Source organism: Gymnogyps californianus, chromosome 1 (genome assembly GCF_018139145.2).
Source record: "Gymnogyps californianus isolate 813 chromosome 1, ASM1813914v2, whole genome shotgun sequence".
Lineage (NCBI taxonomy): Eukaryota > Metazoa > Chordata > Aves > Accipitriformes > Cathartidae > Gymnogyps > Gymnogyps californianus.
Window position 1 is genome coordinate 160,651,534 of NC_059471.1, and position 13,861 is coordinate 160,665,394.

The 13,861-nt window shown below is 42.9% G+C and overlaps 1 protein-coding gene across 2 annotated transcripts; it reads right to left on the minus strand.

Moving 5' to 3' along the window:
• Positions 1 to 436: 436 nt before the first annotated feature.
• On the minus strand, positions 437 to 9,394 carry IFT27 (intraflagellar transport 27). Of its 2 annotated transcripts, none has more exons than XM_050898380.1 (7): positions 9,342 to 9,394; positions 5,850 to 5,929; positions 4,729 to 4,788; positions 3,995 to 4,054; positions 2,930 to 3,047; positions 2,508 to 2,617; positions 437 to 2,296 (listed from the first exon to the last, which is right to left on the minus strand). In XM_050898380.1, the coding sequence occupies exons 1-7, from the start codon at positions 9,373 to 9,375 to the stop codon at positions 2,198 to 2,200; spliced, it is 561 nt and encodes a 186-aa protein (XP_050754337.1). In that variant the 5' UTR covers positions 9,376 to 9,394; the 3' UTR covers positions 437 to 2,197. The 2 variants fall into 2 exon arrangements, with proteins under 2 accessions (XP_050754337.1, XP_050754344.1); XM_050898387.1 differs by having other exon boundaries at positions 5,850 to 5,926; positions 9,342 to 9,375.
• Positions 9,395 to 13,861: the final 4,467 nt, after the last annotated feature.

Below are 13,861 nucleotides of genomic sequence, written 5' to 3' on the forward strand. Positions count from 1 at the left end.
GGTCCTTCTGGTGCAGAGAGCTTGAACTCCCTGGTTAAAGATTGCATAGGATTCATTTTATCACCCATTCCCAAGGCGTTCATCCCCCCTATATACCATGTCACAGGTGGCATACACACCTGGCATGCTATTTTCAATATGAAAAAATATCTGTCTTGCGTTATAATCACATCATCAGTAGAACCAGGGGGAAATGAGCTACCAAATCAAAACAAACCTTCTTTAGTTCTTTAACTAGATCAGCACAGCATCCAAAATAACTTTTATTCTTAATAGTCAGAGGTACTAGCACCTGCAGGCAAGACTCAGCCTATGTAAATCAACAGACACCCCCCAGGATTAACAAGACAACCCATGTAAGATACAAATGTCAGTAACGCTAATCCAATTTAAAAAAGAGTGAGTCTTCTAGTTACCCTAAGCCCATGGAGGCGTCCTTCCTTCTTTGGAGGAAGCAAGAGCTTTCCCAGCTGGTTCTGTCATTTTTTTGAGGTGGCTTCTAGCAAAAGAACCTATTCATTTTCTTTTCTTGTGGGCTGAGCTCCTACTTAACCTCTTTAGCTGGTATTCATGCTCCTTAGCTAATTGCCAGCATCAACACACTGTTGCCAGTGAAATGAGCCCAGCTGCTTCCCCAGATTCTTGAAGTGCTTCATAAACTCTGCTACAACATCTGCAGCCATATTTCTTATGTTCAATCCAATGTACTTTTCCTAGCACTAGGCATAAAAATGGTTATAAAATGCACATATAAAAGTCTTGAAACACAGATTCCTGAAAAGCCTGCCTGAAATATCACTCAGTGCTTACTCTCTACAAAATTCAGCTTCCCTTGTCCAAGGGAGGCTAACATAATCTGGGAGAAGAGAAAGGTTAGTTTTGAACTTCTCAGTGTTAGGCTCAGTTACAAGGCAGTACCTTACCACAGATGCTTTCACATACTGCATTAGCAAATAGACTCTTACACATGCAACATCAGTACTCCACACAAAAGAGCAGTTCTCTCTAGGCTTTTACCTTTTCTGATACGAAACTTCTAGCCAGACACAGCTGAGTCAGAGTAACTTAGCCAGGCTGCCTTTCATTTCCTTAGTCCTGTTTCCACTAGCAACATCAGAATCGTGGCCTTTAATCTAAAATTCAAGGACAAGCAGGGAAAGTTTAACAACAAAGAGGTCTCTGATTCTAGTAAGGGATTGAGAACTGAACCTAATGAGAACATGGCATTGCCAAGTTCAACTGGCAAAAAAGAAAAATGACACAAAAACATAAGATGACAAAGACATGAAGAAGAAAAGATAATTTGTTTTAAAGTTTGGACTCATCTTTAGAATAAAAGAGGTATTCTTGCTATCTGACCCCATTTTGCAGATAAGCCAATTTGGATGTGCCTGTAGGAAGTCCTGCTTGCTTCAAGAGAGGTAGCTTCTTGAGAAATCTTGTGACCTGGGACCAGCAGAGGGCACTGCGTTACCAAGTGAAAGCAGTACAGATGCAAGACAGTTCCTACCAGGCAGTGAAAGTGAGCTACGTTGAAGAAAAGAACCAGATTCCAGAAGTCAGAAACACATATTAGTCATCAGCATATCAGTCCTACAACTGATAAGTGTAACATTGTTAAAACAAGCCTCAAACTCTGGGCACTCCTAGAAACACACCTAAATCCATGCTCGGTCCCCACACATCTCAGTCTCCATGTGTTGATTTTAGGGCATAGGCCTCCTACTGAAAATGCTTTTCAAGCAGCAGGGCCAAACCAGTCCTGCCCTGCAACCTGTGTATCAAGGTTGGGTTGCTTAAGTTGAAAAACATCCTGTCAGCTTCCTCGCTCCTTCTCCAAACCTGTAAATCATTGCTTGTAGCAGCGGGAAGTCTGTTCAGACAAGAGACAAGACAATATCAAAGCAAAGAGCTGGCAATTTCCATTCTGCCCTCCGCTTTTACTCCCCGCCTCCTCCCACCTAGCAGATTTTCAGTGAGCGGAGAACCAAGTTAGAGGACATGAAAGGAATGCTGAGGTAGCAACTTCAGAAGAGTGTCTTTCCACTTGCTTATTTCTAGTTTATTTTGAATTACCAGAAGATGACCATGAAGAAGCAAATAGCTCATCTTTTTTCTTCTCTCTGTATTCCATCCTGCAGGATTCTGGGCACTAGAAGAAGCTTAGAGGATAAATAAGTCATGTCAGTCATGGCCCTCAAGCTAACGAGTGAAAAGTTTCCACTTTCTCTTTGTACAGTTGGTGGAATGACTTTGCCAGGATGTAGAAAGGGGTCTCAAAATTTTTCATCTCCTTCTGTAAAGAAATAAGAAAGTTGTGAATGACAGATGGAATAAGCATTTGACTATTTCTGCACTAACTGCTTCACAGAAGACAGATTAAAACTGAAGGTGAGTTAGATGACAAATAAGTGGAAGAGAGCCCCCAATTATCTTTCTTTACCTGAACGAGAAGATAACTTTACAAACACCCACTTCCACAGACGGTGAAAGGAGCAGATACTCACCACTGACATCTCACAGTATTCCAGGCCATGTTTCTCAGCCCACTCCTGTGCTTGTTTCTGCTCCACAACTCGACGACCAACCAAGTCTGTTTTATTCCCCACTAAGACACCTACAGAAAAAAGACATGAAATAAAGAAAAAACAACAACCCAGAAATGCTGACTTGTTAGCAATAAATGCTGGAACATTTGTAGAAGTAGCTGAAAAAGTTGGAGGCGTGGAGAACAGTCTACAACTACCTAGGAAAGGTTCCACAAAGGAAACATATTCATGCCCTATCAGCTTTGTGATAAAAGCAAATGATTTGGAGGAAGCCATGCCTGCCCCTGGCTTAAAATAAATGCTCTATGCTACATCTCAACAGGAACAACTGCTATCATACAAGAGGGGAGCAGATAACAAGAATCTCACCCATTTCTTACCTGGGATGTGCACTCCAACTGCTTGAGCCCTCAGCTTCTCCAACCACTTGGCACAGTTGTTGAAAGATTGCTCATTAGTGACATCATACACAAGGCACAGGACGTTGGGTTGCTCCCACTGCACAGCAAGAAAGGAACATTGTCAGCTCTAATGAAACTGATGTGGTCAACAGCCAGTCTGTAAACACGGCAAACACCGATGCTAAGACAAAAATAGAAAGCCTAACATACAGGAATCCTATGCCCTGGCTGAGGTTTGACATTTCAGTTGAGCTGACTAAATGGATAGCTGGTACTGGGAGAGGTGGTCTTGCTCTCTTTCCCCATTCCTGTCTGCACAGTCCTGCTCTTTTACTTGTATCAGCTCTGGCACTCACCTGATCCCTGGGGAAGCTGATTCTTCATGCTGAATAAGCGCAAAATTAATCCTAGAGAAAAACTAGAAAGGTTTTCTTCCAGTTTGAGAAGCTGAGCCAGCTTCTAGAGGGATCCCTTGCAAACTAGACCTAGTGCAAGGGCAAAAGTGGAATTGCCTCTTGTAGAGCAATGAACCATTAAGTTGACTTAGCCACCTTATGAAACCTCACATCAATTAATTGATCCTACGTCTCAAAATGAGATAACACAATGGAGAACAGTACAGGTAAGGACACAAATACGTGAAGGAAAAAATCAAGGGCAATATTATTCTCAAGGACAAGAATGAGTCCTGTTGGATCAAACACATCACTATACACAAAAAACCCCACTGTTGAGTAGCAGCAAAATAAATGTTTTTCTAAGAAAGAAAAATAACTTTAACCAACAGCACAGCAACTCTCAGTCAAACATCCCTATTTCTTTTGTAAGAAAACTGAATAACTGTCTGCTTTCCTTCCTCTGGAAAGTATTTCTTCTAGTACTTCTACAGATTTTAGAGAGGTAGAACAGGATGCATTGGCAACTGAGGCAATTGCTCCCATTTACACTGAAGACAAAGTTTGCTACATCTGCCAGACTGGGGAGTTCAGATCTTCAGAGCAAAAGTGCTTCTTTGGAAGAAGAGGACTGTTACATAAGACTTACCAGCTTCTCCAGCATTTCAGAAAATAGATCTTTTCCTGCAGAGTCAAAAATGAAGAATTCCTGAAAGTGGAAGCAGAAAGAAGGCTCTTGCCAGGAAAAATGCAGTGTAGGGAAAGGTTTTGAAAGTAAATACTGGAAATTGTAAATCCTGCATTTTGTTCAGTACAGCAGTGTCGTGTCCCTAAGGGACAAGTTCCCTGCATGGAGAATACTCCAGTTCAGATAGTATGAGAAAAGAAATAGCTATTTTTCATGTATAACCAATAAAAGGGTTACCTCCACGGCCCCAGGTCTGGTTTCCATCCCTACTGGAAATAGAATATGTGGAGTGGGACAGTAACCTGCAGTATTTATACAAAATTATACATGTGGTCCACATTCCACTAGTGGGAGTATAGGGCATTAAGGAAAAATAACAGGTAAGTTCCAGCTTCTGTAGTTCTAAGAAACATGAACTAAACTCGAGTCCCCTGAAGGACAGAACAGAATCCTAACAAAGCTGGCAACAGCTTTGGTTTAAGATGTCATGTTAGATACAAGTATGTAAAACTTACATTTTTAAGATTAAACTAACCCTGGAGTATCAGCAATTGTACATGATCAGCCTCATTTCCTTAATGCAACTTAATGGTCTTATGAGCATGCAGAGCGATCTTCCACCAGAATGAGACTGAAGTGAGGTTTGAGCTCTGGGTGTCTCTTTCTGACCCAATTTATGTCACAGAAAAACTCACCACACTATCACTTGTCTCTGGAACTGATACAGCCTTCACCAACAGTTCTATGCCCGTTGTCTGTCAAGAAAAATCAGGAAAACAAGGATCAGAAGAGTTTTTAAGAGCCTGTCTGACTGCATACCAACGATGCATTGGATTGAGGCAATTCTTGTGAATCATTACAATCCCATCAAACATCGGCTGCTGGGAACTCCTCATAGCTCTGGTAACACGCTCCCACCTACATGTTAAAGCCACGTAGATTCGCTCTGATGGGGGAAAAAGACGGAGAAGAACCAACGTCCAGAGATTTGCTTATATACAACTAAGGGTATTAGCTGAAATCTGCAGGGCTACGTTCACTATCACATTGCTGCTCTAAAGCACGCCTTAGAACGTTTTGCACCAACCATGTGACCAGCTAACATATGGCACTGAGGTTATTTGTGCCTCTTCCACCTTTTATCTCATTCTGCTTTGTAGCTTGTTTGTTTGTTCTATTTCTATCCTTAACTTCTGGTTTCCATCTTTATTTCAATGAATAAACATATTTTAGAGTTTTTTCTCCACACTCATATTTTCCTTTTTTTACTTACTTATATTTACTTTTATTTTTATCCTGCTTCTGATTAGTCATCACCATTGATTCTCACACTGAAAGACTGCAAACTGTATCCTCTTCATCTGGGAACAGTTTCTGTAGATTATAATTATCTTGGGGCTATGCAGCACATCTTCATGTTTGCATAGTGATAAGTGCACTGTCCACATGCACATTTAATAGTTGGAATTAAAAGCTTTCTCCTTCAGCAATGCTTTTTCACAGAGCATTCCCTAAAGGGGAAAGCTCTCTAACACCACAAAAGCTTGTGAAAACATTGGTTCAGCAGGAAAATTATAAAATTAACTAAATTACTCTGCATTAAGTTTCAAAACCAGCACCCACATAATGTAAAGACTTACAGAATAGTAAATGGTTTCTCTTCAGAATCTAGGGTGTAAGAGCAAGAAAACCCTTAGGACCCCACCTTGAATGCCTCAACTTAAAACCATATTATTTATTTTGTTCTAGACTTCTTAGTTTTCTCATGCAACTTAAAAAAATGTTGGATAGCAGTTTGAGCCTGTTGTATGCTTACTAGCGTGTAGTTCTTCTGAAAATGAGCCCCATCATTGCGGAACATCTGGGCTAAAGCACTCTTCCCCACAGCTGGATCTCCTGCAAAACCATAAGCATAAAAGATTTTTGTTTCATCTTAGACAATCTTATTTTCCCTCAGTTCTGTTACTATCATATGGCATAAGAGCTTGGGTGCTGTAACTCTGAATACAGGCAAGATAACTGTCACAAAACAATCTAAAAGGTAATACCCATGTGAAGAAATGAATATTGCCATTATGTATACTGGTGCTGACATCAGATTTCTGCTCTACAAATGACAGTAAAGGGCCCCCAGATCAAGGCAGAACTGCTGTTTGTTCTAAAATTCATGCCTACCCTATAGCCTTTACCTAAGAATTAAAATTTCCCAGGTATGTTGTCATGTAGAGAAAAACACAATGTGATAAGGGAGACTGGGCTGCACAGGAGGCTATTTCCTCTCCTTAGATTACCCATTTCCCCAGAATCAAATCCTTGTTACACACTAAGTTTAGGGAATAGACAGGTTATTTATATACTACAAAGCTGCTTAAGCTGGTAACATTCCTTGATGAACTCTTCTTGCTGACCCTGCTAAGAGAGCAACTCTTGCTGACCCAATGCTCCTGGTGGCTCATTAGTTGCATCCTGGGCATAACAGAAGCAAATGTCACTTGGCTGGAGAGAAAGAGCCTGCTTATTCATCCCTATATGGAAGGAAAACCAAGGGGCTTTAGTTTCTCCTCTTTTAGAGCCAAGGCTTTCTGGTATGGCTGGTACAACACTTTGGGCAAACCTGGCAGCTGCCTGCTTTGGCCTGCTGTTACAAAATTCCATAAGATCCAAAGCAATGGGCAGAGAACTGCAGAATTCACATATGCCCATATCACTCCATGAAAAATATCATAATCCTTGCAAAACAAAGACTTAATGTTCCCAAAGGGCTTATCCTCTCTTTATATACTGTCTTAGTAGCCTGGATAGTTCCAAGGACAGAAACCAGGAATTAAATACCTCAGTGGTTCTAGCTTTACCCTTAAAGGAACACTCATGGCAGCCAAGCCTGCAATACAAGTCTTTTATGTTATGTTGTTAATAAATAAACCCAGAAAGGGGTATATTTTGACCCTATTACAGCTTCCTAGCTGGTGTTTTGAAGGAAATCGGTAAAGCTATCTGCTCACATAATATTACAGAGGAGGAAGGGTGTTTCGGATAGCGACAATTGCTCCTAGATGCATTAACCAAATGTAGTTCTTGTTTAAAAATTTTTAGCATGCTTGCTTACTTTGAGCTGAGTTGGGCTCATAATATTTAGACAGGAAAATCTGGTAAGTCAGCTTGTTTGTTCCCTGATCAGTTCAAGCTTGTGCTGAAGACAACACTGTTCTGAGTGGAAGCTATTATGTATTTCAATAGACAATTAGATCTGTCTTTGTAAAATGAGATAGAGAAGCATACATTGCTCCAAACTGCGCAGGCATCATCCAGTGCAAATTCTTAACTAATGCGCTGCCTTTCTTCAATTTGACAGCCCCAGTTGTTCTTTCCCTCTTCTTACTCTTTGCCACCCTCTTAGCCCATTACATCACTACACTTTCTCAAAATGTTTCCTTGCCCTTTTCATTTAGTTTGGTCTCATCTGCCAGTACGGCATCCCACAGTATTTATTCCATCCATATCGCTGTTATTCTGCCAGAATCTGTAGTGTGTCTCTAAAATGCCTGCCAACTGTCTTCCTACAATGAAAACCTTTTTGTAGTGTCTCCGTAGTAAGCTCAAACAACAATATCTTTTACTGTGTGTCTGTAAATTACCCTTGAGATCACACAGGAATCGCTTTCTATTGTCAAGTTAATAGTCTCTCTTTTGCTAATAAAAGCCGTTTTCCCCTGTTGTTCTCTTTGACCTTGGTGCAGCTCCCAATACTGTGAGCCACTCTATTCTTCATAACCATTTCCTTAGGTACACAGGGGTTCCCTGTTCCATCTCTGATGTTTTTGCTCCTACCTATATAATTGCATTTTCTTGTTCCCTTTAGGTTGTTGTGGTTACTCATCTCTTATGTCTCTTTCACTATATTGGTCTCTTCTGCAAGAGAGAAGTTATTTTGCCCCGTCTGCTTCATTAATTTATTATTTTTAATAATACATGGATATTATTGTAGCACTTAGGAGAACTACATATGGGACAGAAACTTCCTGTTGTTTGTGTTGTGAACAGAATTGAAAAGGCAGCTCCAGACCCAATTAGGATTAAGCACATAACTAGGTCATCCAAAGAAAACCTATGTGAATTTAAAACGGTCATGGAATTGGCCTTTGGTAACACTAAACAACAAAACTTGAAAGACTTAAGCAAAGCCTACATATTGGGACCTGGAAACTTCCAAATTGGAAACGATGTGTAAGTTTCAAATCTAGAAGACAGGCAAGATACTCATGCTGTCCACAGTAACTGTCAACAGAGGCATGAGGGAGATCAATTCTTTTGCATTTGCCAAAGATCACACCTGGCTTTGTGTGAGTTGATGGTTAGCTGCTTCTGAGGTTAAGAAAAAGGCAAACATTTTATTCTGGATGAAAGAAAACTCTGGAGCAAAGAGTTAAACCTGGGAGTTGTCTGCACACAAAGGTTTTATGGATTTGTGCTTCTGGCTGAGGCTGCACGGGGCTTCAATGTAGATGGATGGAAAAAAAAAAGAAAAAGTTTTCTTCCCGCAGCATTAACAGTCAGCTGTACTTACTTTCAGCACCTCCATAATCCACCCTGACTAAACAGACTGGTGTCTTCACCTCACTTTTTTTCAGGTTAACCTCCAGTTTGCTTGGGGAAAAAGACGCCTCTGTGAAGTGCACACGCTTTATCCTTCTACTCTTTGCTAAGACTCTACCTTTCCATCACACTCTCAGAACCACCCCAATTTCTGACGTGAATTTTTCCTCCAGCACAAAGGGAGCCTCCCATATGAGGCAGGACTCGGCTGTCTGCCCTGCTCCCTTCACACCTTCCCCATACTCAGCCCACCTTTCCACACTGTAGAAATACTCTTTCTTTCTTTTCTTTCTCTCGTTCTCTCTCTCTTTTTTCCAGATCCTGTCCTTGCATTTCAGCTGGTCGGACTACGCTGCACACCCTCCCTGAACACAGCTCTTGATTGTCCACATGTCGTAGGAGGGAGAGGGTACGGGGTAGGTAACAACAAACGTGATTGCCACCGTTCCCGTCCCGAGGGAGCTGAGGTCCCCACCTCTCTCCTGTCGCCTCTTTCCCCACCTCTTCGCCGTCGCGGCGACCCCTCGACGAAGGGCTGAGAGAAGCCAGGCCGCCTCCCGGCGCGGCCCGCCACCACCCGCCCGGGGCTTCCTCCTCGCTGAGGGGGCCCGGGCGTCCCAGCGCCGCCCCGCCGCTGGCCTCGCCCCACCCCACGGAGCCCGCTCTAGGCCCCTATAGCCAGCGGGGCGGATGGGACCGGACGAGCCGGACTCACCTGCCAGGAGGCACTTGGCAGCGAGCTTCACCATCGCCCCGGCCCGGGGAAGGCGGCGGCGGGCCAGGGGGCCGCAGCAGAGCGCGGTGGCGGCAGCCGCTGCCGTGGCCGCAGCCGCGGCCCTAGCAACAGAGCGGCCCTAGCAACCGAGCGCCCCCGCCTCCTTGAGGAGGCGACCGACCGCCCGCCCAGCTCGGTTGGCTGTGAACTCTGCTCATCAATGCTACCCGGAGTTGTTATTGGTTCTCTTGTCTTTTCCCGCCCACTAAACGTCCCGTCATTCAAACCCGACCCCCCGCCCCTTCTGGTAGCTAAGGCGGGGCAGCGTGCTCCGCGGATGGTGCCGTGGTGTTACGGGGACAACGGAGTAGTTTCTGCCTAGCAACTAAGTACGTTGTCAGGAGCCGGTTTGTTATTGGGTAGAACACAGGCAACCGTACCACGGAGCCGAAATTAACCCACTGGGGACAGGGCAGAAAATAATAAAGTTACGGGCAAAGAGCTATGTAATAGGGGTGCGGCAGCACCAAGGAGGAAAAAGACGGGTGAGGGAGAGAAGCCTCCATTGCCTGCCTACCATCCCACGGAATGCGATCTTCCGTGCAGAGGAGTCCTCACGCCCGCGCCTGCCTGAGTGCCTTCCTGCGCATGCGCGCCTTCGGGCGCTCATCTTTCTCCCCGCCCCGTGCCCCTCCCGTCCGCTGGAGCGGGAACGTGCTGTTCCCCTCACCCGCCCCGCGCGGGCTGCTCTGCGCGTGCGCGGACGGTTAACGGCGGGGGGAGGGTCGCGCGCGCACTCGGCTGTTGGGGGCGGGCGGGTGTCCGTCGTGCAGGCTGAGGAGGGCGGCCGGCTGTGGGGCAGGGGTGTGGGGTCCAGACAAGGAGAGGGCAGGGGGCTGTGTCCTGGCACCGGCTGCGGGAGTTCCGTGATTTGGGTCACTTTTCCCCCAAGGACTACAGCTGGAGTCAAATCGGAGCGGGAGTCGGAACTGCACCCCGTTTTGTTCTTTGCTGCGGCTGTTTCTAAGTCGGCCACCAGTCTCCTGAATTTCACAGTGTCGGTTGGGTCAGCATGTTTAAAATAGCCAGTTTATGAGGCCTGTATGTCAAATGTGGAAGTTGAGCAACGTTTCTTCTCAGCCTGGGTCAACATTTAATCTGTTATCCTGCCCTCCAGTTCATACTTTTTGTTGATTTTGACTATGTTACCGTTCTCCTGGAGAGCGTTCTCTTCTTGCTCACCAATTTTTTAGTTGCTTCTTAGTATCTGAGAATTTTGCTCCTTTTCTTTCTTTTTTTTGGTAGTCTTTCACACTGCGGTAGGTTGGTGCTTTTAATTGTTTTTTTTCTTTTTCAAATATTTGTACTAAGATCTCCCTTGACTACTCTTAAACTATTTTATGCTTTATTCTTAATCTTTAAACTGATCTTCTGTCTTCCTTAAGCAGCCCAAGTCAAACTTAATGGGTTTGGGTTAGAGCTGAAAAAGCTGACTGAAGCTTCCTAGTTTTTCCCCTCCTTCCAATCTCTTTGAAAGATCTTACGCTGTTAGAAAACATGTCATTAGTAACAAACAATACTTTTTCAGTGTATAGACTTTGCTTGGCTACTCTTTAGGTTGTTTACTGTGGAGCACAGAATCTGCTTACTATGAAAAGCAGTAAGTAAGCTTGGGAAGAAGAGAATAACCAATAATGCACCTGTATTTGGGTTATAAGATTGGACATTCCAAGAGTAGAGTTGGTTGAAAATAAATTCTTCCAAGTTTTATTTGAACCTCAAGGTAGTGCCTGCTTAGAAGGCAGCTTTTTTGGTCTTTTCTAGTATGAATGACCCATTTTACCTGTTTGGGACTACATGACGTATCTGCCAGACATCTAGCCAGGCAAGCAAATAACATAAAAATAATAAGTACCTATAGCAAAATCAAAGGAGTCTTTTATATGCACAGTAAAAAACATTGTTTCTGTGATAAAAATATGAAAGGGACTTCACTAGCCTGAGAGGGCAGAGACTTTAATCGTAGATGATGACTGTAGCAAAGTATAGTGATGGATTCACTACTAGGGGTTCCTTTAAAAAGGAAAAGAAAAATTAATCCCAGGTCTTATTATTGCTTTCACTGTTTTCTCTTCCATTCCTGGATCCTCTATCACATAAAACAGGTGTGCGGTTATTGATGTTCTCCATCACTTATGTTTAAATAGCTTACCTCCTTTTTCATCTTTTCTGCCTTCCACTCCATCCTCCAAGAAATTCACTTGCCTCTGTGGTGTTCTGTTTTTGCAATCTTTGCATTATCCTTTGTTGTCTATTTGTAATACTGTCCCAGTTTACTGACAGGTCTGTATGCGAAGGCTTTGAGGCTCCATTATAATGTACTTGAGATTTATTGATCGTGGCTGTAATGTAGTGGTATCCATCAGCATTTACTGAGGTTGCAAACATCTCTACCATTTTACACTGGGATCAGTGTAATAGAAGGCATAGATTATGTTGGAAGTGAGATTTTCATTGCTATTGAAAAATTCTGCTTGGAATCTGGCTATCTCCTTTCTGTTTGCTACTTTCTTATTAGCACTCGGGTCCTTCATCCCGTTCCCTCATTTCCTACTTACCTCTGCATTCACTTGCGCATAGAGCTCTTAATGGACTTGTGTCGTCTCTATTTCTGCTGTCCTTTTGCCCCACACTTTTTTTTTTCCAATCTCAATCTTTTCTTCTGCCTGACTTCTCACAGGTGAAAGGTGTTCCCTTACCGACATTGACAGTGATAGATTAAGGATGGAATTACTTATCTACACCTTGTAATCCAAGCAGAATTGCAGTCCGCTGTTAGCAGTCCACAGGGGTTGCTGCTGAATAAATTGGAATACTGGTAGCTGTGCTCACTGAAGCTTCTCTCATCCTGAATATGTGAGAAAGAGAGGGGAAGAGAAACACTGTGGATTTAAACAAAAAAAACCCAACAACAGAGGATGATGTCCTTACCCTAGAGAAGTGTTTATTAGCTTAAATCCTGTATTTACCAGCTAAGGAGAAACAGAGCACTCTTTTTATTCACATATTTCATTTCTTCCTCAAATAAAGCAAGATTCCTACGAGTGGGAAGCGCCCCTTCTCTAATGTGAGCAGGATAAGTTGCCCTGACAGCCACAAGACCCTGAGATTTGAAGTCACATTCCTTTAGGCAACAGTCACAAAAGAGCAGATAAACTGCACGTGTCTATGTGCAGCTTGCATTTCATCGGGCTACAGAAGGCAGCGATGGTGGAACTGCAGCTCCAGTAGGGGTGGCAAGGAATTTCAGAAGCAAGGTAAGGCTTTACAATGAGGATTAAATTGAGGTCATACAGTCTTTTAGTTTGATGTATGGCTTGTGCTTCAGATTCTGTCGGGCACTGCGCAGGTCACTTCATTGTCTCCTTCACAACATATACCTGTTAAGAAGTGATTTTTCTGAGGCAGAATTCACTAATATTCCTAGGACTTGTTTTTATAGTTATTCATGTATAGATGCAAACATTCTGGATATATATTCAGAGTTGAGCAGGTTACAACCTGTAACTTGAATGTGCTGCCTAATAAAAGCTACTGAGGAAGTAATGTAGCTTCCTTGGAGTAAGCAGTGTTTCTCAGGAGGGCATTAATGTTGAGAAAAGGAATGAGTAGATCTTTCTGTAAGAAATCTCTTAAATACAAAGCGTTTCATCAGTTCTTTTTTAAATCTTATGTTACTAAAAGGAAACAGTGTGACAAAACATCAGAAATATCTTGCAAATGGATGAATATTCAGAGTTCATGCAGCTTTTTAAATCTGTATAGATTCTTACAGAATTGACTACGAGTGTTTACTGATATGTCTGGAGAGCTTTGAAAACTGCAAGAATGGATGTGTAAATTTCATTGTAGATTTCCGTTCTTTACACTTTCCCCAAGCAGCAGAATAAATAGAAACTTCATCTATTTTGAGGGCTACTTCATTTGGCATCCCCCAAAATTGCCTTTTGTTTCTCTTCAGAGTGGGGCTATTAGCACAGAAGTATGAATTTGGATGCTTTCTATATCACTGTTGATAACGGCATTATAGCTCCAGGTCTTCAGATTTTGCTCTTTTGTGGTAGGGACTGAGACATGGATATGAAGGCTTTTTGGCTGAGACTCAGTGCACCGAAATGTAAGGTGATTATGAAATGGTTGAATCAGCCAAAGGATTTGTTGGCAGTTAAACAGCGCTTCTGACTGATCTGGCATATCTGTGATTTGTTTCTGATCTACTACATCGGGAAAGTGGAAGTCAGAAATGAATGGCAGTTGTGGCATTAATGAAAAGTGGTAAATTATTAGATGTAGGGTAGGTACCTCTACAAGGCTGAAAACTTGGTTCGAGTATGCTAATTGTAACTGTTATGTCCTCTCTTCCGATGAATATGGAACAGATTTCTCAAGGATGCATTCGACTCCACAAGGATAAAGATAAGGAGAATTTTGGGGGAATAATTATTCTGCCTATGTCTGGA

What these genes read in the sequence shown, in the direction of transcription:
- IFT27 (XM_050898380.1), bottom strand. Translation starts at nt 9,375, where the DNA reads ATGGTGAAGCTCGCTGCCAAGTGCCTCCTGGCAG. An exon ending in TGCCAAGTGCCTCCTGGCAG is followed by an intron (nt 5,930 to 9,341) that starts GTGAGTCCGGCT and finishes ATGGTTTTGCAG; the next exon opens with GAGATCCAGCTGTGGGGAAG. An exon ending in AGTTGGAGTGCACATCCCAG is followed by an intron (nt 2,618 to 2,929) that starts GTAAGAAATGGG and finishes TTTTTTCTGTAG; the next exon opens with GTGTCTTAGTGGGGAATAAA.